Source organism: Chiloscyllium plagiosum, unplaced genomic scaffold (assembly GCF_037043375.1).
Source record: "Chiloscyllium plagiosum isolate Xiang-an unplaced genomic scaffold, Cpla_swu_hap1 HiC_scaffold_34, whole genome shotgun sequence".
Taxonomy (NCBI): domain Eukaryota; kingdom Metazoa; phylum Chordata; class Chondrichthyes; order Orectolobiformes; family Hemiscylliidae; genus Chiloscyllium; species Chiloscyllium plagiosum.
This window is the reverse complement of record NW_028270172.1, coordinates 44,949,469-44,975,448: the sequence shown is the minus strand read 5'-3', so window position 1 is coordinate 44,975,448 and position 25,980 is coordinate 44,949,469. Positions and strand designations below refer to the sequence as shown.

General features: G+C 45.4%; 1 protein-coding gene across 5 annotated transcripts in view; it reads right to left on the bottom strand.

The window, feature by feature from the left end:
* LOC148141157 (uncharacterized) overlaps positions 1-25,980 on the bottom strand; it is a 68,599-nt gene that overhangs the window by 5,086 nt on the left and 37,533 nt on the right. For 3 of the 5 annotated variants that reach the window (XM_087978646.1, XM_087978647.1, XM_087978648.1), the window contains exons 3-8: positions 22,621-22,727; positions 22,031-22,180; positions 21,922-21,949; positions 3,062-3,115; positions 2,919-2,948; positions 262-317 (exon numbers count right to left, since the gene is read on the bottom strand). In XM_087978646.1, coding sequence (XP_087834772.1) covers positions 262-317; positions 2,919-2,948; positions 3,062-3,115; positions 21,922-21,949; positions 22,031-22,180; positions 22,621-22,727 — 425 coding nt within the window. Of the gene's footprint in view, positions 1-261; positions 318-2,918; positions 2,949-3,061; positions 3,116-3,206; positions 3,983-21,921; positions 21,950-22,030; positions 22,181-22,620; positions 22,728-25,980 lie in introns of those variants that run through there. The other 2 variants (XM_087978649.1, XM_087978650.1) reach the window with 2 other exon arrangements.

Below are 25,980 nucleotides of genomic sequence, written 5' to 3'. Positions count from 1 at the left end.
TCACCGTTATATTATATTCAAGAATAATATTATAGGAGCAGATTTTTTTTTGGGAAGTCCCTGCATTTGAAGTACACTAATAGGAAGGAGATTTTAATGAAAACTATCTTTCACACATTAGACTCAAGTTGTCATTCATGCATTATTGTTCAATAGTTCAGAACTAAAATACATCTTAAAATTGGTAATTTAAAACTAAGTACATTTTTCAATAAAGGAAATGACAGGATTCAAAACTATATTAGTGAAAGTCTCACTTACCATGAAGACCCAGAAAAGAATCACTCCAGCCATAACTGCAGATGATACGCCCAAACCTCAAGAAAAATTATGAGACATTATAACAACGAGAAAACGTTTTTGTGCCAAGATTACTATCACAATTTTCTTGCTTCCTTATGCATTTGCACAAAGACAAAAAGGCTATTGGCAACTACCTTAAAAATGAATTTGCATTTATTTAGCACTTTTCACATTTTCAGATTATCCCAAAATGTTTTACGAATCAATTAAAAAAAAAAAAGTGTTGTCACTTATTTGCTACATGTCAGAGCCAATGTGCACACATTAGTCGTCAGTAAGAAGATAAACTGCCACATAATCTGTTTTGCCAGTTTTGCCTGAGGGACACTGAGCAGGTATTGAAAGATGTACCTTGCTTATTCAAGTCATCCAATTGAATTTTTTTTATGCATAACTGCAAGAACAGATCTAGCCTCAAATCAAACATCTCTTTCAAAAAGGCACATTAGCAATGTAGTGTTCCCTCAGTATTGCACTGGAATGCTGATTTGAACTCCTGTTGATTGTTGATTTGAAATGTTTAAGCTAGAACTTGTGAATTGGAAGTTTGGGATACAACTGTTGGTTGGTTTCAGAACATGACTTGAAATGCATTTTGACAGTTTCAGCGCAAATTGGCGTTAGACTCTCGAACCTACTCCAGAAATGTTCACAGGTCTAACTTGCTGAATTGTACCATCAAGTCATTATTTGTGAGTCCTATTTTTAAGCATACCATTGAATCGTTTCAAGTTAACGGTTATATATCTCTAGGAGATGGAAATTGATACAGGATGCTATTAAAATCACTCACGTTTAATTCATATATTCAGTTCCACACAAACCACCTACTTGTACATCTACCATGCCTCCAGCTATTTAACCACTATTCCCTCCTGAAGTCTGTTACTATCCTTTTCATGGTGTGCTGCTTATTCCTCAAGAATGCTGTAAGAACTCGGATATGACAGCATCTGTGAAGACAAACAGAATTTACGTTTTAAATCTGGTATGACTCTTCAGTTCTGAAGAAGTCATATCAGACTTGAAACATTAACTACATTTCTCTCCCCACAGATGCTGCCAGAGCTGAGAGTTTCTCAAGCATTCTGTATATATTTCAGATTTCCAACAACTGCAACATTACTTTTACTTCTATTCCTTGTTTCATTAGAGCAGTTTCTTTGATAATTTAAACTTATTTTTGAAGGATTAGATGACCTACCCAATCCTCCAACAAAATCCACCAATTCCCATCAAAACTGAACTTCATTTGCAATTCACAAGTGCATTCTGTCAATGCCTTTTGCTACAGGCTTCCTCAGCATTAGCAATATTCCCCAATTTCTTGTATGTTTAAAGAGCACTGAAATTATAAACTGAGAGATGCTCAACCAGCTGAACAAAAATCAAACTCTTAGATATATTTTGAGAAAAAGGCAGGCAGGCAGAATGCAAATTATATAAAATCTATACCCAAGGGTCTAAAGTAAGTTAGCCTAGGACCTGGAGAGCAATCTCCTTTTATCCAGGGCTTTCTCCCTGTTCTCAGAAGCAAATGGTAGAGCATCAATTGATCAATGCTGTTAGCACTTTCCTATAAATCTTCCATAAGTGAGACAGAGAGAGAGGTTGTATCAACAAATGTACTTCGTAAACTAGGAGACTATTTCATGAGCGAGAAAAGACAATGTCCTTTAAAAAGGTTCTTGGACATCCGCACGCAAATCTACACATTTATCAAGAAAGACTCGATAACTAGACTGCATTATGTTGGTCTTTATACCACAGCCATTTGATTGTTGCAATTAATTGCACAGGCATTACATGTCAACAGTCAACTACTGCATTCAGCCTCTTTCGATTCCTACAAACAGGCTATTTTTCAATAAAAGATTTCAGCTACAACCTACCTTTATTGCTGCTTAGTCTTATTACGAGTGTGGTAGCTAGTGATTGGAATAGTAGATCAACATTCTAGCAGCCATGTAGCTGAATCCAATAAATTCATTCATTTGTGAGCTGGTACCTACTCAGTGTGGCTTAGACATGACCCTGGCTATTGAATCATATATATTCTGGAAAAAATTACATGGTATTACAACACTGCCACTTTGTTATTTTGTCATGGGTTTCTTTTTTGAAGAGGTTGCAAGGCAGTGGTGAAAAAACTGGCTACTGAAGACGATTTCAGATAACACCTTTGAAGGCCTTGGGTTGTTTAAAAACAGCCTGAATGGGTGTGGCCGGCTCTCTCAGATCCAGATTTCTGGGTTTTGTTCTTTTCAGCAACATCAGAAGCCTTTGGGGTCTCAAGAGTTGAAAACTTCAGTGAATGTCTTCCACCTGCTACTTTCTGATTTTTCTCTTGATTTTTTTCCCCCTCCTGGATTGGAGAGCTGCATGTTAGAATCGGTGTCTGAATTTGCTTTTTTGACAAGGGGTGTGCTAATGGGAGGTTACTATATTGGAACAGTTAATTAGTTATAGGTACTGTATGTATCATTTACTTATCTGGGCAGTTTCTCCATTAATATTACACCAACCTACCTCAAACTGAAGCTGAGAAAGGCATATTGATTAGCAACAAATGAGGACTTCCACTCACATTTATGCCAAAGATTTTTGTGACTCACCTATATGCTTATTCCAGTCTGCTTGGAAAGCTGCACAGAAAGACAGACAGCAAAAAAGAAATGATTGGTCATGAACAGAATTCAAGGAGTGGAAACATAAATAATTCAGTAGGGTGCCCCCCCCCCAAAAAAAACCCACTTACTTGGAGCAACTGTTGTCAGGTTTGGAAAAGGAGATAACAATTCTTGATGGTCTGCTTTAAAAAGAAAGGATTATTTGAGACTTCACTCCATTGATCAATAAAGGGAACTTAAAAGAAGATAGCAATTTCAAACCAAGGCAGTCATTTATGATAGATGCACTTCTTTAACACTAAACTCTATTTCAATTTCCTTCTAAACTGATGTTAAAGAAGAACTCTATCCCAGGCCTCTCTCTTCTATGCATTTCTAGTTACGAAAAAAAGAAAGGACTCACTTAAAGACGAAGAAAGAATTTCGATACACTGCTGCTTCTTTCATTTTTAAGTTTGGTCAGCTTTAGTCCAGTAGTAACGCTAAGGCAGCTATAGGTTCAAGTGCTGACCCAGAGACTTAGGTGTGTGATCTATGATTCGGAGATGCCGGTGTTGGACTGGGGTGTACAAAGTTAAAAATCACACAACACCAGGTTATAGTCCAACAGGTTTAATTGGAAGCTAGTGTGATCTAGGTTGGCTCTTCAGTACAGTGCAGAGAATAATCTTGGAGGCAACTGCCATTTGATGCAAAACCAAGCTGATGTCCTTTTCTTTTCAGGTGAATGGGTGGCACGGTGGCTCAGTGGTCAGCATGGCTGCCACACAGCACCAGAGACCAGGCTCGATTCCATCCTTGGGTGACTGATTGTGCAAACTCCACGCATTCTCCCAGTATCTATGTGGGTTTCTTCAGAGTGCTTCAGTTCAAAGATGTGCAGGTTAGGTGGATTGGTCGTGCTAAATTACCCATAGTACCCAGGGATGTGCAGGTGGATCAGCTGTGGGAAATACAAAGGGATAGGGTCGCTGGGTGGGATGCTTTTTGGAGGGTTGGTGTAAACTTGATGGGCCAAATGGCTGTTTCTACACGGTCGAGAATAGAATCTAAACAAAAAAAAGAGAGAGATAATGAGAGTCCAGAGACGGTATATTCCTGTTCGGATGAATGGAAAGGTTCATAGGTGTAGGGAATGCTGGATGACGACAGAAATTGATTTGTTTGGTTAAGAAAAAGAAGGAAGCATATGTCAGGTATAGACAGGATAGATCGAGTGAATCCTTAGAAGACTTTCAAGGCAGGAGGAGTATATTTAAGAGGGAAATCAGGAGGGCAAAAAGGGGACATGAGATAGCTTTGGCAAATAGGGTTAAGGAGAATCCAAAGGGTTTTTATAAATACATTAAGAACAAAAGGGTAAGTAGGGAGAGAATAGGGCCCCTCAAAAATTAGCAAGGCAGTCTATGTGTGGAGCTGCAGGAGATGGGGGAGATACTAAGTGAGTATTCTGCATCAGTGTTGACTGTGGAAAAGGTCATGGGAGGTATAGAATGTTGAGAAATAGATGACGACATCTTGAAACATGTCCATATTACACAGAGGTGGTGGTGCTGGATGTCTTGAAAATGCATAAAACTGAATAACTCCCCAGGACCTGATCAGGTATACACTAGAACTCTGGGAAGCTAGGGAAGTGATTGCTGAACCCCTTGCTGAGATATTTGTATCATCAACAGTCACAAGTGAGGTATTGGAAGACTACAGGTTGGCCAACGTAGTTCTACTATTAAAGAAAGATGGCAAGGAAAAGCCAGGGAACTATAGATTGGTGGATGGTGATCAGGTTGTTGGAGGGAATCCTGAGGGACAGGATTTACGTGTATTTGGAAAGGCAAGAACTAATTAGGGATAGTCAACATGGCTTTGTGCGTGGGAGGTCATGTCTTACAAACGTGATTGAGTTTTTTGATGAAGTAACAAAGATGATTGATGGGGGCAGAGCAATGGACGTGATCTATATGGACTCCATTAAAGTGTTCGACAAGGTTCCTCATGGGACACTGGTTAGCAAGGTTATCCCTCACTGAATACAGGGATAACTAGCCATTTGGATACAGAACTGGTTCAAAGGGAGAAGACAGAAGGTGATGGTGGAGGGTTGCTTTTCAGACTGGAGGCCTGTGACCAGTGGTGTGCCACAAGGATCAGTGCTGGGTCCTCTACTTTTTGTCATTTATGTAAGTGATTTGGATGTGAACAAAGGAGGTACAGTTAGTATGTTTGCAGATGACAGTGTAGTGGACAACGAAGGTGGTTACCTCAGATTACAATGGGGTCTTGACCAGATGGGCCAATGAGCTGAGGAGTGGCAGATGGAGCTTAATTTAGATAAATCTGAGATGTTGCAGTTTGCCAAAGCAAATCAGAGCAGGACTTATACGCTTAAATGGTAAGGTCCTAGGGAGTGTTGCTGAACAAAGAGACCTTGGAGTGCAGGTTCATAGCTCCTTGAAAGTGGAGTCGCAGGTAGATAAGATAGTGAAGGCGGCGTTTGGTATGCTTTCCTTTCTTGGTCAGAGTATTGAGTATAGGAGTTGTGAGGTCATGTTGTGGCTGTACAGGACATTGGTTAGGCCTCTTTTGGAATACTGCGTGCAATTTTGGTCTCCTTCCTATTCAAAAGGATGTTGTGAAACTTGAAAGAAAAGATTTAAGGATGTTGCCAGAGTTAGAGAATTTGAGCCAAAGGGAGAGATTGAACAGGCTGGAGCATCTGAGGCTGGGGCATCAGGAGGGACAAGGTCTTTTCCCTGGCAGGGGAGATTAGGTTAGGATATCTGGGAGGCATGGACGAGTTGGACCGAAGGGTCTGTTTCTGTGCTGTATATTTCTATGCCTCTATGGTATATATCCAGCTGTATCCTCTGATAATCCTCCTCACTCTCCACAACTCCACCAATTTTTGTATCATCTACAAGCTTACTAATTAGACCAGCCACTCTTTCTTTCAAAATCATTTCTGTAGACCATGAACAGAGGTCTCAGCACTGATCCCTGTGGAACATCACTTGTCACAACCCTCCGATCCAAAAGGCATCCTCCCACTGCTGCCTTCTGTTTCCTGTGACTAAGTCAGCTCTGTATCCATCTTGCCAGCTCACCCAGATACCACACGACTTCACCTTTTGTATCAGTCTGCCATGATACGTTGTCAAAGGCTTTACTGAATTCCATGTGGACAACATTAACAGCTTTTCTCTCAAATATCTTCTCGCCTCAAAAAACTCGATCAAATTCATGAGGCACGACCTCCCCCTACAAAACTATTGGTAATAAGTCCATTTGCTTCTAAGTGCGTATAGATCTTGTTTCTGGGAAACTTTTCCAATAATTTCCCTACCACTGATGTGACACTCACAGGCCTGTAAATTCCTGGATAATCCCTACTACACTTCATAAACAATGTTATCCCATTCTCTAGTCCTCTAGGACCTCACCTGTGGCCATAGAGGATACATAGACGTCTGTCAATGCTCTAGTAATTTATACTCTCGCCTCCCTAAATATTCAGGGACATATCCCATCAGGAACCAGGGACATATCAGCCTTACTATGACTTAAGACGCACAAAACCTCTTCGTTTTTAATCACAACTTGTCTTACAAATTCAGCACTCCCTTACCAGAGATCATCCTGCACCAAGTCCTTCCCTTTGGTGATTGCCGACACAAAGTATTTGTTTAAGACCTCACCTACCTCCACACATCGATTGCATCCTTTGTCCTTGAGTGAACCAACCCTTTCCTATATGTATAAAAAGTCTGGATATTCTTCTTAATCCTGTTTGCTGTGATTTCTCATGATCCTTTTTAGCCCTTCTAATTCCTTGTTTAAGTTCTTTCCTACATTTTTATATTCCTCATACTTCAAGGGTTTGGTCAATTCCCGTCCTCCTATACCTTACATTTACTTCTTTTTGATTTGACTAAGGTCATAACATCCCCAGTCATCCAAGGTTCACACGACTTGCTGTACCTATCCTTCAGTCTCACAGGAATATGCCACTCCTGAATTCTCATCAACTGCTGTTTGATTTACTCTCAAGCAGCCACCTCCAACCATAATTCTCTAGTTCCTACCTCATTTTGTTTTAGTTTGTCTTCCCCCAATTTAACACCTTCACCCAAAGATTGCTGGTGTCCCTATCCAGAGGTACTACTCCCAAAATTCTCACCCACTGAAACGTCACTCACCTGGACAGGCTCATTGCCCAAAACGAGGTCCAGTATAACCCCTTCTTTGGTTGGGCTGTTTATATAAAAAGGTCAAGAAACCATCCTGAATTGTCCTTACAAATTCTGCTCCATCTAAGCCCCTAGCATGAAGTGAGTCCCAGTTTTGACATCTTTCCAAAATCTGTCTACATATTCTCCATCTCCCATTGGCTGTTGGGAGGCCGGTAGTATGCCCTCAGCATTGAGATTTCACCTTTCTATTCCGGAGTTCCACCCATACTGCCTCATTGCACAGGCCCTCTGATGTATCCTCCCTCAGTACAGCTGTGAGATACTCCTTAACCAGTAATGCAACTCTCCTATCCCTTTTACATCCCCTTCTATCACACCGGAGACAAGTCTCCGTAATCACAGTAATGTCATAGTTCCAAGCACTAACCAAAGCTCCAAGTTCATCTAGCTTGCCTATTATATTTCTCACACTGAAATACATGCATTTGAGACCACCTCTCCTGCTCTTCTCAGCAGCCTTTCCCTGCCTGTTCTTGTTCTTCCTCAGGTTTGCCTTGGTTCCTATCTCTCCCTCAATTGCTGCATCTACTGCCCTACTCTTCTGTTTCCCATCCCCCGTCCCACTGGTTTAAACCCTCCCTAACCACTCCACCAAGTACCCCCATAAAGACAGCAATCCCAGTCCTGCCCAGGTGTAACCCGTCCAGTTTGTAAGTGTCCCACTTCTCCCAGATCCGGTCCCAATGCCTCACAAATCTGAAACCATCCCTTTTACACCATCTTTTCATCCACATGTTCATTGTATATATCCTCTTATTTCTACTGACTAGCTCGTGGAACCAGTGGTAATCCTGAGGTTCTACGTTTTAACTTTCTTTCTAGTTCTCTATATTCTGCTTTTAGGACCTCACTTTTCTTTTTAAACCTATGCAGTTAGTACCAACATGTACCATAACCACTGTCTGTTTGCCCTCCTCATCCAAAAAATGTCCTATAATAGCTCAAAGACAACCAGGACCCTAGCACCAGGGAGGCAACATGCCATCCTAGACTCGTTTGTGGCCACAGAAATGCCTATCTACTCCCCTTACAATAGAAATGCTACAGTTATAGGGGATTCAATGTCTATTTCTCCCTCCCTCTGCAGCAGAGAGGACCGTGCTGCTGCTATCGGAGAAGCCATACAATAGACAATAGGTGCAGGAGTAGGCCGTTCTGCCCTTCAAGCCTGCACCACCATTTATTATGATCATGGCTGTTCATCCTTAATCAGTATCCTGTTCCTGCCTTATCTCCATAACCCTCGATTCCACTATCCTTGAGAGCTCTATCCAACTCTTTCTTAAACAAATCCAGAGACTGGGCCTCCACTGCCTCATGGGGCAGAGCATTCCACACAGTCACCACTCTCTGGGTGAAGAAGTTTCTCTTCATCTCTGTCCAAAATAGCCTACCCCTTATTTTTAGGCTGTGTCCTCTGGTTCGGCATTCACCCACCAGCAGAAACATGTTTCCTGCCTCCAGAGTGTCCAATCCTTTAATAATCTTATACGTCTCAATCAGATCCCCTCTCAGTCTTCTAAACTCAAGGGTATACAAGCCCAGTCGCTCCAATCTGTCGACATAAGATAGTCCCGCCATACCCCTCGACAGTATCCAAAACAGTATCGGTTTTGCAGGGGAATAGTCCCAGGAGATTCCTGCACTGCCTGCCTAGCCCTCCTGCTCTCCCTGGCGGTCACCCATTCCCTTCCTGCCTGTGGAGTCCGAGTCTGCGGTGCGACCACCTCTCTGTACGTGCTGTCCACAATACTCTTCACCTTGCAAATGCTCCAGATGCCACTCTAACTCCGAAATTCACACTTTCAGGAGCTGCAGCTGGAGACGCTACTTACACACATGTGCCTGGCTTCCCATATCAGGCACGAACAAACCATGATTTGAATGCTAATACATTAGCATTGTAAAACCTAAGCAATGAAATCAACATGTGCAGCAAAAGGTCTATGATTTGTCAGACCAAACATTGCAGCAGTAGTTGTGCATGTGTAATATTGTCTTCAAATAAAGAACATACTTTGCTACATTTACAGTAAATAAAAGAATGCAATGTAGATTCCAGAAACAGTGTAACTAATCCTTAGTGCTTTGGTCTTCTTACCCAGAAGAGGTTACAACTGCCTGAGAAGGACCACGATGTAAGTTGTATGAATGAGGAAACTGTCCAATCAGGAGAGAGAGAGTGGGGTAGACCTACCTTCCCAGGTAGGAGAAACGTTGGGAAATTTTGAACTTATGCACAGTATATGTCAGTTTAAAAAAAAAATCCACTGAGGTTTCCTCACATGCTAGCACATTCAGTATGTAACTGAAGTGGCTGATTGGTTCCAGTCCAAATCACCAGCTTGCTAACAGACTGCAGACTGACGTATAAAGGCTTCCAGCAGCAAGCAAGGCCGTGGTAAGGGGTCAACCTAATGGACAAGAAACAGTGTGGGGTGTGTGTCGGGGGGGAATCAGACCATCTCTAGAAAAGGTGTCATGGAAATCTTCTAAAGGCAGGCACTTGGATCCAGCGATGTCCTCAATTTAATGAAGCTGCCAGATTTCCTGATGCTCTTTGCAGTAAGCTTGCTTCAAGTTGGCAATGTGTGGGTGGAGGAGCTTCAGGCCAGAGATACAGCTTCTCTTTGAATGTTAACACCCAACACAGATCCATGTGTTTAGGTTGGAATTCAGACCATGATCTTGTGGAGACATCTAACATTCTTAAAAACAAAGCTCCTGACAGTGTAGATACCCTGAAGACTTCTGCCCCTAGATTTAGGAGTCTAAAACTTCACAGCATAGTCTTAAAGTAAGGGGTCAACCATATGTGAAATGAAAAGAAGTTCTTTACCCCAAAGTGCTCTAGTTGCTCATGAGATTTTACATTCAAGGCAGGGTACTAAGGGAAACCGGGATATGGGGTTAGCACAGGCATATGGATTTGAGGATGATCAGCTTGGATTGCAAGAGCTTACCTAAAGCTATTACATAGCTAACTCCTGCTCCCACTTCCTACGTGCTTCAGGCCCACAGTGGCCACAGCAAGTACAGGTGATAAACACGAGGAATGGAGCTGCCACCAGCTTGTCCCTGACATGGCCCTCCAACAAATATTCCTGCCTCGTCCTAAACAACTCAGTCCCACCTGCCTACTCCAGGCCCATATCCTCCAAACCTTTCCTATTTCATGCATCTATCCAAATGCTTTTTTACACTAATTGTCTCCACATCCACCACCTTCTCAGAAAGTTTACTCCATATATGAACCACCTTGTGTAAAGAATTTGTCCCATGTCTTTTTTAAAATCTCTCTTCTTTCACTTTAAAAATGTGTCCCCTAGTCTTGAAATCCCCCAGTCCAGGGAAAAGACAATTACCACTAACCCTATCTATACCCCTTATTATTTTAGAAACTTCTGTAAGGTTGCCTCTCAACCTCTTACACTCCAGTGAAGCAAATCCCAGACTATCAGCCTTTCTTTATCTGTCAAATTGACAATTTATGTCACCATATGATGAAGCCAAAAGTTTACTTCTCTCAGATGTTGTTGCTCTCTATTTTATTCCTCTCCACTGCAAGGTTTGCAGGCAGCTGCAAGGACAGAAAATGCTGCTAGGCCAGAGGCTTAACGTAAAGCCAGCAGCTTCATGGAGCACTTGGGGACTAAGCACTCTGAACAATGGAGGGGAGTGGCCGGTGCAGGCACAGAGACTCCAATTGATGGTATAGCATGCTTCAGTAAACTCCACAGAGTGATGGGATAAGAGGGAGTGTGACAGAGGAGGGCTGGAACTGGTGCTATAGTGGGGAATACATGTTTGTGTGTGTGCGCATGGCAAATATGGGGGAGTATATGCATGTATGTTGTTGGGGCATCAAGTTAATTACACATGCATCATTTCTTCTATGCATGTGCCCAAGGTAGAGCTTCTTCTACTCTACCCAGCACATCATTAATGGGTACTTACCCATCGTATTTCTTCTGCAGGTCATTTATCACAGTTACCAACTTTTAACCACAATGGTTCCAGCCTTAACCTCCAAGGAGAAAGTTGTGAGGTGGACTCAGAGGGTACTCCATGCCATCTTTGTCCCACACCTAGCTCGAGTATAGATACTGGCACCTCAATGTGGTTGTTACATTAGTCACCCTGGTTGCACTTAGACTGAAAGCTGCATAAAAGCACCAGGAGTTGGACACATGATAATGACAGCCTCCCCACTGCCCACGACAACGGAGCCTCCTGGAGAGAGTCCTGGCACTGGGCAGGAGATGCGCACAATGCCCTCAGGTGACTGGAGGAGGACTGTCAATGACTGCTACCTTTCAGGGCTATCAGAATGCTCATGCTACCTGTGACTGTGGCCAACAGTCTCTCCTTCCTCACTGGGAGAAAGCTCAAACCAAGGAGATTATTCTCATCAACATCTGTGGCTGCACAGCCCCAAAATTCACACTTTTGTTTGACGGCCTCTTCCAAGCAAGTGACCGAAATACCAGCTGCACTCAACAGCAAACATACCAATATTGAATCACTAGAAAATCTCAAACCTTTTCTGCATAATCCTACTTCTCAAATCTTCCTCGTTGTTGTTGTTGTTGTTCTCTGTACCCCACCCAGCTGAGACTCCTGGCTGTCCATACAGCCCACATAACTACATTAAGTCGCACAAGCTGCATTCAGAATGAATCGACTTGATAAATATTTAAAATTAGATGATAAACAGCATAAAACTGAAGGTGGACTTGAGCTATTGCCTTTCACAGGAACACATTTGAGTACAATGGTATTACCGTACAGGATTTAACTCATGGTCAGGATATTCTGACTCCAGGTTGTTAAATGCTGCACCTTTAGAGTGGCAGCAGCACGTTCCCTGTACAAGGGATGAACTCATATAACGGTTGGCTGTACCCTGAGCCAGCTGCACAAGTCAGCTTGGCACACATGCAGGCAGCAGAGAGCCAGAGAGCGCGAGAAAGAGCGAGAGGGACACCAACAGACAGACAGACAGACAGACAGACAGAGACCTCCAAAGACAGGTATATGGGTTTTCCACCACGGACCCAACATGGGCAGAGATGACTCAGCCTATTCCAAGTCCCCATCCTAAAACACTGTAAATTAAGTTTGGAAAAAAAGAAGTCTTTTTTTCAATAAAGGAATCAAAATTCAAATTAATTATCAAAGTCCCATAAACAATACAGTTATGCCCCAAACATTTGCATTTTTAGCTGTTACTTGATGGACAAAGATGTACAACATGGAACCAGACCCTTTGATCCAACCCGTCCATGCTGACCAGATATCCCAACCCAATCTACTCCCACCTACCAGCACTTGGCCCCTATCCCTCCAAACCCTTCCTATTCATATACCCATCCAAATGCCTTTTAAATGTTACGACTGTACTAGCCTCTACCACTTCCTCTAGGAGAAAGTGAGGACTGCAGATGCTGGAGATCAGAGCTGAAAATGTGTTGCTGGAAAAGCGCAGATCAGGCAGCATCCAGGGAACAGGAGAATCGACGTTTCGGGCATAAGCCCTTCTTCAGGGATGATGAAAGTGTGTCCAGCAGTCTAAGATAAAAGGTAGGGAGGACGGACTTGGGGGAAGGGCGATAGGTGGAAGGAGATCAAGGTGAGGGTAATAGGCCGGAGTGGGTGGGGGCGGAGAGGTCAGGAAGAAGATTGAAGGTTAAGAAGGCAGTGCTGAGTTCGAGGGATTTGACTAAGACAAGGTGGGGGGAGGGGAAATGAGGAAACTGGAGAAATCTGAGTTCATCCCTTGTGGTTGGAGGGTTTCCTAGGCAGAAGATGAGGCGCTCTTCCTCCAACCGTCGTGTTGCTATGGTCTGGCGATGCAGGAGTCCAAGGACCTGCATGTCCTTGGTGGAGTGGGAGGGAGAGTTGAAGTGTTGAGCCACAGGGTGGTTGGGATGGTTGGTCCGGGTGTCCCAGAGGTGTTCTCTGAAACGTTCCGCAAGTAGGCGGCCTGTCTCCCCAATATAGAGGAGGCCACATCGGGTGCAGCGGATGCAGTAAATGTTGCGTGTGGAGGTTCAGGTGAATTTGTGGCGGATATGGAAGTATCCCTTGGGGCCTTGGAGGGAAGTAAGGGGGAAGTGTGGGGGCAAGTTTTGCATTTTTTGCGGTTGCAGGGCAAGGTGCTGGGAGTGGAGGTTGGGTTTGGGGGGGTGGGTGTGGACATGACAAGGGAGTCACAGAGGGAGTTGTCTTTTCGGAACGCTGATCGGGGAGGGGAGGGAAATATATCCCTGGTGGTGGGGTCCGTTTGGAGGTGGCGGAAATGACGGCGGATGATACGTTGTCCGTGGAGGTTGGTGGGATGGTAGGTGAGGACCAGTGGGGTTCTGTCCTGCTGGCGGTTGGAGGGGCGGGGCTCAAGGGCGGAGGAGCGGGAAGTGGAGGAGTTGCGGTGGAGGGCATCGTCGACCACATCTGGGGGGAAATTGCGGACCTTGAAGAAGGAGGTCATCTGGGTTATATGGTTTTGGAACTGGTCCTCCTGGGAGCAGATGCGGCGGAGACGAAGGAATTGGTAATATGGGATGGAGTTTTTATAGGGGGCAGGGTGGGTGGAGGTGTAGTCTAGGTAGCTGTGGGAGTCGGTCAGTTTATTGTAAATGCCCGTGTTGATACGGTCGCCCGAGATAGAAATGGAAAGGTCTAGGAAGGGGAGGGAGGAGTCTGAGACGGTCCAGGTGAATTTGGAGGTCGGGGTGGAAGGTATTGGTAAAGTTGATGAACTGTTCAACCTCCTGGTGGGAGCATTAGGCAGCGCCGATACAGTCATCGATGTAGCGGAGGAAAAGGTGGGGAGTGGTGCCAGTGTAGCTGCGGAAGATGGACTGTTCCACATATCCAACGAAGAGGCAGGTATAGCTGGGGCCCATGCGGTGCCCATGGCTACTCCTTTGGTTTGGAGGAAGTGGGAGGATTGGAAAGAGAAGTTGTTCAGGGTAAGGACCAGTTCAGTCAGTCGAAGGAGGGTGTCAGTGGAAGGGTACTGGTTGGTACGGCAGGAAAGGAAGAAGCGGTGGGCTTTGAGTCCTTCGTGATGGGGGATGGAGGTGTACAGGGACTGGATGTCCATGGTGAAGATAAGGCGTTGGGGACCGGGAAAGCGAACATCATGGAGGAGGTGGAGGGCATGGGTGGTGTCCCGAACGTAGGTGGGGAGTTCTTGGACTAAGGGGGATAGGACCGTGTCGAGGTATGCATAGATGAGTTTGGTGGGGCAGGAGCAGGCTGAGACAATGGGTCGGCCGGGGCAGTCAGGTTTGTGGATTTTGGGCAGGAGGTAGAAACGGGCAGTGCGGGGTTGTGGGACGATGAGGTTGGAGGCAGTGGATGGGAGATCCCCTGAGGTGATGAGGTTATGGGTGGTCTGGGAGAAGATGGTTTGGTGGTGGGAGGTGGGGTCATGGTCAAGGGGGCAGTAGGAGGAGGTGTCCGCGGGCTGGCGTTTAGCCCATGCGGTGTAAAGGTCGGTGCGCCAAACTACTAACGCGCCTCTCTTGTCTGCCGGCTTGATAGTGAGGTTGGGGTTGGAACGGAGGGAGTGGAGGGCTGCACGTTCCGAGGGTGAGAGGTTGGAGTGGGTGAGAGGGGTGGAGAAGTTGAGGCGGTTAATGTCGCGGCGGCAGTTGGCTATGAAGAGATCAAGGGCAGGTAAGAGGCCAGCACGGGGTGTCCAGGTGGATGGAGTGTGTTGGAGGCGGGAGAAGGGGTCGTCAGAGGGTGGGCGAGAGTCTTGGTTGAAGAAGTAGGCACGGAGGCGAAGGCGGCGGAAGAATTGTTCAATGTCACGCCGCGTGTTGAACTCGTTAATCCGAGAGCGTAGGGGAATGAAGGTGAGGCCTCTGCTGAGGACTAATCTTTCATCCTCAGAGAGGGGTAGGTCTGGAGGGATGGTGAAAACACGGCAGGGCTGGGAGCTCGGACCTGGTGTGGGGCTGGAGCTGGGCTTGGGGGCGGGGTTGGGCGTGGGGGCGGGGACGGAGATCGGCGTGGGGGCGGAGTTGGGCGTGGGGGCGGAGATCGGCGTGGGGGCGGGGTTAGGCGTGGGGGTGGGGATCGGCGTGGGGGCGGAGACACATGCAGCGTTGTGGTCGTGCAGGTTAGTGATGTCACTGGGGGTGGAAGTGGCTGTGGCAACGACAGAGACAGTGTTATTCCCGATAGTCGCGGATGCCCACGCCCAACCCCGCCCCCACTCCCAGCTCCAGCCCCACACCAGGTCCTAGCTCCCAGCCCTGCCGTATTTTCACCATCCCTCCAGAACTACCCCTCTCTGAGGATGAAAGATCATTCCTCAGCAGAGGCCTCACCTTCATTCCCCTACGCTCACGGATTAATGAGTTCAACACATGGCGTGACATCGAACAATTCTCCCGCCGCCTTCGCCTCCGTGCCTACCTCCTGCCCAAAATCCACAAATCTGACTGCCCCGGCTGACCCATTGTCTCAGCCTGCTCCTGCCCCACCAAACTCATCTCTGCATACCTCAACACGGTCCTGTTCCCCTTAGTCCAAGAACTCCCCACCTACGTTCGGGACACCACCCACGCCCTCCACCTCCTCCATGATTTTCGCTTCCCCGGTCCCCAACATCTTATCTTCACCATGGACACCTCCATCCCCCATCACGAAGGACTCAAAGCCCTCCGCTTCTTCCTTTCCCACCGTACCAACCAGTACCCTTCCACTGACACCCTCCTTCGACTGACTGAACTGGTCCTCACCCTGAACAACTTCTCTTTCCAATCCTCCCACTTCCTCCAAACCAAAGGAGTAGCCATGTGCACCCGCATGGGCCCCATCTATGCCTGCCTCTTCGTAGGATATGTGGAACAGTCCATCTTCCGCAGCTACACTGGCACCACCCCCCACCTTTTCTTCCACTACATCGATGACTGTATCAGCGCTGCCTTGTGCTCCCACGAGGAGGTTGAACAGTTCATCCACTTTACCAACACCTTCCACCCCGACCTCCAAATTCACCTGGACCGTCTCAGACTCCTCACTCCCCTTCCTAGACCTTTCCATTTCTATCTCGGGCAACCGAATCAACACGGACATTTACTATAAATCGACCGACTCCCACAGCTACCTAGACTACACCTCCTCCCACCCTGCCCCCTGTAAAAACGCCATCCCATATTCCCAATTCCTTCGTCTCCGCCGCATTTGCTCCCAGGAGGACCAGTTCCAAAACCGTACAACCCAGATGGCCTCCTTCTTCAAGGACCGCAATTTCCCCCCAGACGTGGTCGATGATGCCCTCCACCGCATCTCTTCCACTTCCCGCTCCTCCGTCCTTGAGCCCCGCCCCTCCAACCACCACCAGGACAGAAACCCACTGGTCCTCACCTACCATCCCACCAACCTCCACGTACAGCGTATCATCCGCCGTCATTTCCGCCACCTCCAAACGGACCCCACCACCAGGGATATATTTCCCTCCCCTCCCCTATCAGCATTCCGAAAAGACCACCCCTTCCGTGACTCTTTCGTCAGGTCCACACCCCCCACCAACCTAACCTCCACTCCCGGCACCTTCCCCTGCAACCGCAAGAAATGCAAAACTTGTGCCCACACCTCCCCCTTACTTCTCTCCAAGGCCCCAAGGAGTACTTCCATATCCGCCACAAATTCACCTGCACCTCCACACACATCATCTATTGCATCCGCTGCGCCCGATGTGGCCTCCTCTATATTGGGGAGACAGGCCGCCTACTTACGGAATGTTTCAGAGAACACCTCTGGGACACCCGGACCAATCAACCCAACCACCCCGTGGCTCAACACTTCAACTCTCCCTCCCACTCCACCAAGGACATGCAGGTCCTTGGACTCCTGCATCGCCAGACCATAGCAACACGACGGTTGGAGGAAGAGCGCCTCATCTTTCGCCTAGGAACCCTCCAACCACAGGGATGAACTCAGATTTCTCCAGTTTCCTCATTTCCCCTCCTCCCCACCTTGTCTCAGTCAAATCCCTCGAACTCAGCACTGCCTTCTTAACCTGCCATCTTCTTCCTGACCTCTCCGCCCCCACCACCACTCTGGCCTATCACCCTCACCTTGACCTCCTTCCACCTATCGCATTTTCAACGCCCCTCCCCCAAGTCCGTCCTCCCTACCTTTTATCTTAGCCTGCTGGACACACTTTCCTCATTCCTGAAGAAGAGCTTATGCCCGAAACGTCGATTCTCCTGTTCCTTGGATGCTGCCTGACCTGCTGCGCTTTTCCAGCTACACATTTTCAGCTCTACCACTTCCTCTGGCAGCTCATTCCATACCCATATCACCCTGTGAAAAGGTTGCCCCTTAGGTCCCTCACATCTTTCCACTCTCACCCTAAACCTATGCCTTCTCGTTCTAGACTCCCCACCCCAGGGAAAAGACCTTGTTTATTTATCCTATCCATGCTCCTCATGATTTTATAAACCTCCATAACGTCATCCATCAGCCTCTGACGCTCCAGGGAAAACAGCCCCAGCCTGTTCAGCTATTCCGTGTAGTTCAGACCTTCTAACCCTGGCAACATCCTTGTAAATCTTTTCTGAACCCTTTCAAGTTTCACAACATCCTTCCAATAGGAAGGAGACCAGAATTGCACACAATATTCCAACAGTGGCCTAACCAATGTCCTGTACAGCCACAACATGACCTCCCAACTCCTGTACTCAATACTCTGACCAATAAAGGAAAACATACCAATTGCCTTCTTCACTATCCTATCTACCTGCGACTCCACTTTCAAGGAACTATGAACCTGCACTCCAAGGTCTCTTTGTTCAGCAACACTCCCTAGGACCTTACCATTAAGTGTAAATGTCCTGTTAAGATTTGCTTTCCCAAAATGCAGCACCTCACATTAATCTAAATCAAACTCCATCTGTCACTCATCAGCCCATTGGCCCATCTGATCAAGATCCTATTGTAATCTGAGGTAACCCTCTTCGCTGTCCACTACACCTCCAATTTGGTGTGATCTGCAAACTTACTAACTGTACCTCTTATGCTTGCATCAAAATCATTTATATAAAAAGAAGAAAAATAATGGAGCCAGCACCAATCCTTGTGGCACTCCACTGGTCACAACCCTCCATCACCACCCTCTGTCTTCTATCTCTGAGCAAGGTCTGTATCCAAATGGCTAGTTCTCCTTGTATTCCATGATATCTAACCATGCTAATCAGGCTCCCATAGGGAACCTTGTCAAACGTCTTGTCATATAGAACACATCTACTACTCTGCCCTCAATCCTCTTTTTTACTTCCTCAAAAACATTCAGTCAAGTTTGAGACATGATTTCCCACGCACAAAGCCATGTTGACTATCCCGAATCAGTTCTTGCCTTTTGAAATACGTGTACATCCTGTCCCTCAGGATTCCCTCCAATAACCTACCCACCACTGACATCAGGCTCACCGGTCTATAGTTCCCTGGTTTATCCTTACCAACTTTCTTAAATATTGGCACTACGTCAGCCACAGTTTTCCAGCACCTCAACGGTGACTATTAATGATATAAATATCTCAGCATGAGGCCCAGCAATCATGTCTCCAACTTCCCAAAGTTCTAGGGTACGCCTGGTCAAGGTCCTGGGGATTTATCCACCTTTATGCATTTCAAGACATCCAGCACTTCCTCCTCTGTAATATGGTCATTTTTCAAGGTGTCACCATTTATTTCCCTACAGTCTATATCTTCCATATCCTTTTCCACAGTAAATACTGATGCAAAATATTTGTTTAGTATCTCCCCCATCTCCTGCTGCTCCACACAAAGGCCACCTTGCTGATCTGTGAGGGGCCCTATTCTCCCCCTAGTTACCCTTTTGTTCTTAATGTAATTATAAAACCCCTTTGGATTCTCCTTAATTCAATTTGCCTAAGCTATCTCATGTTCCCTTTTTGCCCTCCTGATTTCCCTCTTAGGTATGCTCCCTTTATACTCTAAGTATACTGCCTTTATACTCTAAGGATTCAATTGATCTATCCTGTCTATACCTTACATATGCTTCCTTTTTTCTTAACCAAACCCCCAATTTCTTTAGTCATCCAGCATTCCCTATAGCTACCAGCCTTCCTTTTTCTCTGGATTCTGGTTATCTCATTTCTGAAGGCTTCCCATTTTCCAGCCGTCCCTTTACCTGCGAACATCTGCCCCCAATCAGCTTTTGAAAGTTCTTGCCTAATACCGTCAAAATTGGCCTTTCTCCAATTTAGAACTTCAACTTTTAGATCTGGTCTATCCTTTTCCATCACTCTTTAAAAACTAATAGAATTATGGTCGCTGGTCCCAAAGTCTCCCCCACTGACACCTCAGTCACCTGCCCTGCCTCATTTCCCAAAAGTAGGTCAAGTTTTGCACCTTCTCTACTAGGTACATCCACATACTTAAATTCCTCTCCATCCAAACCCTTAACACTATGGCAGTCTCAGTCTATGTTTGGAAAGTTAAAATCACCTACTATAACCACATTATTCTCATAGATAACGGAGATCTCCTTAAAAATTTGTTACTCAATTTCCTGCTGTCTATTAGGGGGTCTATAATACAATCCCAATAAGGTGATCAACCCTTTCTTACTTGTCAGTTCGACCTAAATAACTTCCCTGGATGTATTTCCAGGAATATCCTCCCTCAGCAAAACTGTAATGCTATCCCTTATCAAAAATGCCACTCCCCCTCCTCTCTTGCCTCCCTTTCTATCCTTCCTGCAGCATTTGTATCCTGGAACATTCAGCTGCCAGTCATGTCCATCTCTAATTGCTATGATATCCCAGTCCCATTTTCCTAACCATGCCCTGAGTTCATCTGCTTTCCCTGTTAGGCCTCTTGCATTGAAATAAATGCAGTTTAATTTATCAGTCCCACCTTGTTCTTTACTGATTTCCTGTCTGCCCTGACTGTTTGACTCGTTCCTTTTCCCAACTGTACCAGTCTCCGATTGATCTCTTTCCTCACCATTTCCCTGGGTGCCTACACCCCCCCCACTCATCTAACTAGGTTAAATCCGCTCAAGCAGCTCTAGCAAATCTTCCTGCCAGCGTATTAGTTCCCTTCCAATTCAGGTGCAATCCATCCTTCTTGCACAGGTCACTTCTATCCCAGAAGTGATTCCAATGATCCGAAAATGGGAATCCTTCTCCCATCCACCAGTTCCTCAGCCATGCATTCATCGGCTCTATCCTCTTCTTCCTACCCTCACTAGCTCGTAGCACTGGGAGTAATCCAGATATTACTACTCGAGGACCTCCTTTTAAAATTCATGCCCAACTCTCTATATTCTCCCTTTAGAATCTCATCCTTTTCCCATCCCAAGTTGTTGATTCCAGTGTGTGCAATGACTTCCTGCTGAGCAGTCTCCCCCTTGAGAACATTCTGCACCCTCGGAAACATTCTTGATCCTCACACCAGTGAAGAAACACCATTCTAATTTTTCACTGCTGGTCACAGAAATGTCTGTCTGTGCTCAGACTAGAGAGTCTCCTAACAATTGATCTCTTGAAACTCAACATTCATTGCATTAGAGCCAGTCTCAATACCAGAAACTTGGCTGTTCGTGCCACATTCCCCTGAGAATCCATCGCCCCCTACATTTTCCAAAACAGCATACTTGTTTGAAATGGGGACAGCCATAGAGGACTTGTGCACTAGCTGCCTACCTCTCTTACTTTTCTGGGAGTTAACCCATCTATGTAATTGTATCTGCAACTTTTCTCCCTTCCTATAACTGCCATCCATCACACCCCTTGCTCTTGTGAATTCATCATTGCCTCTAACTGTTGCTCCAACCGATCCATTCGATCTAATAGGATTCGCAACCAATGGCATTTATTGCAAATATAATCCTCAATAACACGTAAACTCTCCCTAAACTCCCACATCCGACAAGAAGAGCATATCACTAAGGACTATTTTTGCTTCTTCCAATCTGCAGACCCAGAAAATAGCACCGTCTTATTCCGTGACAAAAACTCCTCCAGGCTAACTTAATACTTATAGCTTATATTTTTAAGTTTAATCAAGAGACATCTCTCAATAAAACATAAAATCAATAAAGAACCCACTCTACTCACTTTGCAGCTTTCCAACAAGGCTACACTTAAAACTATTCACTTATCTGTTTCTGTGCTGTGATCTCTCCCAAACAGGTTCCTGCAAGATCAGTTGTGAATTTCAGTGTTTGTTACATTTTCCCAGATGCGCCAAGATGATGACAAAAACTCCCTTCTCCAGGAATGCTGCTGTGAATTTCCTACATGAATCTGTGACAACGTGTCATGAGCTGGGATTGAGTCAATGGCCCAAGGGAAAATTGCGAACCCCCAATTAAAGTTGACACTGTTTTGCAGCAGTGTACCAGAAGTACTTAGTGATTATTAAAGCAATGTCCAATGGACCCTCAAGATTGGACGATCTTAGGTTAGGATGCAAAATCTTTTTTATAGACTTTTCAGCATCTCTTGTTTAAGACTAACACAACCTTTTGAGCAAAGTTCCAATACTGCATGTCCTTCAAGTACTGGTCAAGTTACAGAACATTTTTACACACTATTTCAAACTTCTCAGAGCATGCTCGTATAAGTACTCATATCCTTGCTAATATAGTAAATCAGTAATAAAGAAGTCCTTCTGTAATGCATACACTGCAAAAATACTAAGATTTATTACTTCACTATTTAAAAATCCAAATTAATACTTGCCTCTAAAATAATTGAAGGACTCTTCCATCTAAAATTAAAGAAAAATTATTAATGCAGTATTAATGAATAATAATATTTATTATTTAATGATTCCCCCCTTGTAACTTACCGTGCCATTTTCTAAGCACCTGAATGTGTATTTTACTGTCTTATTTTTTACTGAAGTGCAGTTGAGCCATAGGATCTGATCTTCATGTTTTATGCATGGCTCAATACAATTCAATGGCTTGCCCACTTCCCAAATAGCAATGGGTCTGCCCTGTGAAAAGACAAGTATTGTCATTATGGTGTTTTATTTCCCTAAATTATATCCAGTTATAACTTAATACAATTAAAAAGCTATGAGCAGAATGCTGATCACAATCGCTGGCAGAGGCCAAATTTTCTCAACAATTCAACAGAAATCCCACTAAACAGAGACAGAATAAGGGGCAAAGGTTGGTGGGGGACTGAAGGGTGGTGGTGCAAGAGCAAGGAGGAGGGGGAAGTGCAAAACTACGGAGGAAGAGGGCACAAAAGGAGGAGGGCGAGAATGAAAGGAGAAAAGATTGAGCATGTCTAGTTGGGGGTAAGATGCAGAGGTCTCCTATACTGTCTGTACCCACTGACAACAAATCCAGAGGAAATTTCATCACAAGTACACCTCTTCTTGCGGCGAGACAAGTGTAAAAGCAAAATTTTAATTGGCATAAAACTTACATCGAGGGTCAATTCATGTTCTTCCTGCTTTCCATCTGAGCACCTGCTCCTCATTTCAATTCCACATTCATCTCCCAAACGTATCATAGGGTGCACTTGTATTACACCTGCAGAAGCAATTAAATCAAAGGAACCAAAGAGTTTTTACAAATATATTAAGACAAAAGGCTAACTAGGGAGAGAATAGGGCCCCTCAAAGATCAGCAAGGCGACCTTTGTGTGGAGCCACAGGAAATGGGGGAGATACTAAATGTATATCTTGCATCAGTATTTACTATGGACAAAGATATGGAAGATATTGACTGTAGGGAAATAGATGGTGGCACCTTGCAAAATGTCCATATTACAGAGGAGGTTGTCTTAAAACGGTTAAAAGTGGATAAATCCCCAGGACCTGATCAGGTGTACCCAAGAACTCTGTGGGAAGCTAGAGCAGTGATTGCTGGGCCTCTTGCTGAGATATTTGTATCATTGATAGTCACAGGTGAGGTGCCGGAAGACTGGAGGTTGGCAAACGTGGTGCCACTGTTTAAGAAGGGCGGTAAAGACAAGCCAAGGAACTATAGACCGGTGAGCCTGACCTAGGTGGTGGGCAAGTTGTTGGAAGGAATCCTGAGGGACAGGATGTACATGTATTTGGAAAGGCAAGGACTGATTCAGGACAGTCAACATGGCTTTGTGCGTGGGAAATCATGCCTCACAAACTTGATTGAGTTTTTTGAAGAAGTAACAAAGAAGATTGATGAGGGCAGAGCAGTAGATGTGATCTATATTAACTTCAGTAAGGCTTTCAACAAGGTTTCCCATGGGAGACTGATTAGCAAGGTTAGATCTCATGGAATACAGGGAGAACTAGCCATTTGGATACAGAACTGGCTCAAAAGGTAGAAGACAGAGGGTGGTGGTGGAGGGTTGTTTTTCAGACTGGAGGCCTGTGACCAGCGGAGTGCCACAAGGATCGGTGCTGGGCCCTCTACTTTTTGTCATTTACATAAATGATTTGGATGCAAGCATAAGAGGTACAGTTAGTAAGTTTGCAGATGACACCAAAATTGGAGGAGGTGTGGTGGACAGCAAAGAAGGTTACCTCAGATTACAACAGGATCTGGACCAGATGGGCCAATGGGCTGAGAAGTGGCAGATGGAGTTTAATTCAGATAAATGTGAGGTGCTGCATTTTGGGAAAGCAAATCTTAGCAGGACTTATATACTTAATGGTAAGGTCCTAAGGAGTGTTGCTGAACAAAGAGACCTTGGAGTGCAGGTTCATAGCTCCTTGAAAGTGGAGTCATAGGTAGATAGGATAGTGAAGAAGACGTTTGGTATGCTTTCCTGTGTTGGTCAGAGTATTGAGTACAGGAGTTGGGAGGTCATGTTGCAGCTGTACAGGACGTTGGTTAGGCCGCCATTGGAATATTGCGTGCAATTCTGGTCTCCTTCCTATCAGAAAGATGTTGTGAAACTTGAAAGAGTTCAGAAAATATTTGCAAGGATGTTGCCAGGGTTGGAAGATCTGAACTGCCGGAAAAGGCTGAACAGGCTGGGGCTGTTTTCCCTGGAGCATCAGAGGCAGAGGGGTGACCTGATAGATGTTTACAAAACTATGAGGGGCATGGATAGGGTAAATAGACAAAGTCTTTTCCCTGGGGCTGGGGAGTCCAGAACTACAGGGACCTGAAGAAAGGGATTAGGAGAGCTAAGAGAGGGCATGAAAAATCGTTGGCGGATAGGATCAAGGATAACCCCAAGGCATTTTATGCGTATGTGAGAAACCTGAGAATGATGAGAACGAGGGTAGGTCCGATCAAGGACAGTAGTGGGAGACTGTGTATTGAGTCGGAAGAGATAGGAGAGGTCTTGAACAAGTACTTCTCTTCAGTATTTACGAACGAGAGGGACCGTATTGTAGAAGAGGAGAGTGTGAAATGGACTGGTAAGCTAGAAGAGATACCTGTTAGGAAGGAAGATGTGTTGGACATTTTGAACAACTTGAGGATAGACAAGTCCCCCGGGCCTGACGGGATATATCCTAGGATTATGTGGTAAGCAAGAGAGGAAATTGCAGTACCGTTGGCAATGATCTTCTCGTCTTCACTGGCAACGGGGGTGGTACCAGGGGACTGGAGAGTAGCGAATGTTGTGCCCCTGTTCAAAAAAGGGAATAGGGATAACCCCGGGAATTACAGGCCTGTTAGTCTTACTTCTGTGGTAGGCAAAGTAATGGAAAGGGTACTGAGGGATAGGATTTATGAGTATCTGGAAAGACACTGCTTGATTAGGGACAGCCAGCACGGATTTGTGAAGGGTAGGTCTTGCCTTACAAGTCTTATTGAATTCTTCGAGGAGGTGACCAAGCATGTGGATGAGGGAAGAGCAGTGGATGTAGTGTACATGGATTTTAGTAAGGCATTTGATAAGGTTCCCCATGGTAGGCTTATGCGGAAAGTCAGGAGGCATGGGATAGAGGGAAATTTGGCCAATTGGATAGAAAACTGGCTAACCAGTCGAAGGCAGAGAGTGGTGGTAGATGGTAAATATTCAGCCTGGAGCCCAGTTACAAGTGGAGTTCCGCAGGGATCAGTTCTGGGTCCTCTGCTGTTTGTAATTTTTATTAATGACTTAGATGAGGGAGTCGAAGGGTGGGTCAGTAAATTTGCAGATGATACGAAGATAGGTGGAGTTGTGGACAGTGAGGAGGGTTGTTGTCGGCTGCAGAGGGACTTAGATATGATGCAGAGCTGGGCTGAGGAGTGGCAGATGGAGTTCAACCCTGCCAAGTGTGAGGTTGTCCATTTTGGAAGAACAAATAAGAATGCGGAATACAGGGTTAATGGTAGGGTTCTTAGTCAGGTGGAGGAACAGAGGGATCTTGGGGTCTATGTACATAGATCTTTGAAGGTTGCCACTCAGGTGGATAGAGTTTGTAAGAAGGCCTATGGAGTATTATCGTTCATTAGCAGAGGGATTAAATTCAAGAGTCGTGAAGTGATGTTGCAGCTGTACAGGACTTTGGTTAGGCCACAGTTGGAGTACTGTGTGCAGTTCTGGTCGCCTCACTTTAGGAAAGATGTGGAAGCTTTGGAGAGGGTGCAGAGAAGATTTACCAGGATGTTGCCTGGAATGGAGAGGAAGTCGTACGAGGATAGGTTGAGAGTTCTCGGCCTTTTCTCGTTGGAACGGCGAAGGATGAGGGGTGACTTGATAGAGGTTTATAAGATGATCAGAGGAATAGATAGAGTAGACAGTCAGAAACTTTTTCCCCGGGTACAACAGAGTGTTACAAGGGGACATAAATTTAAGGTGAAGGGTGGAAGGTATAGGGGAGATGTCAGGGGTGGGTTCTTTACCCAGAGAGTGGTG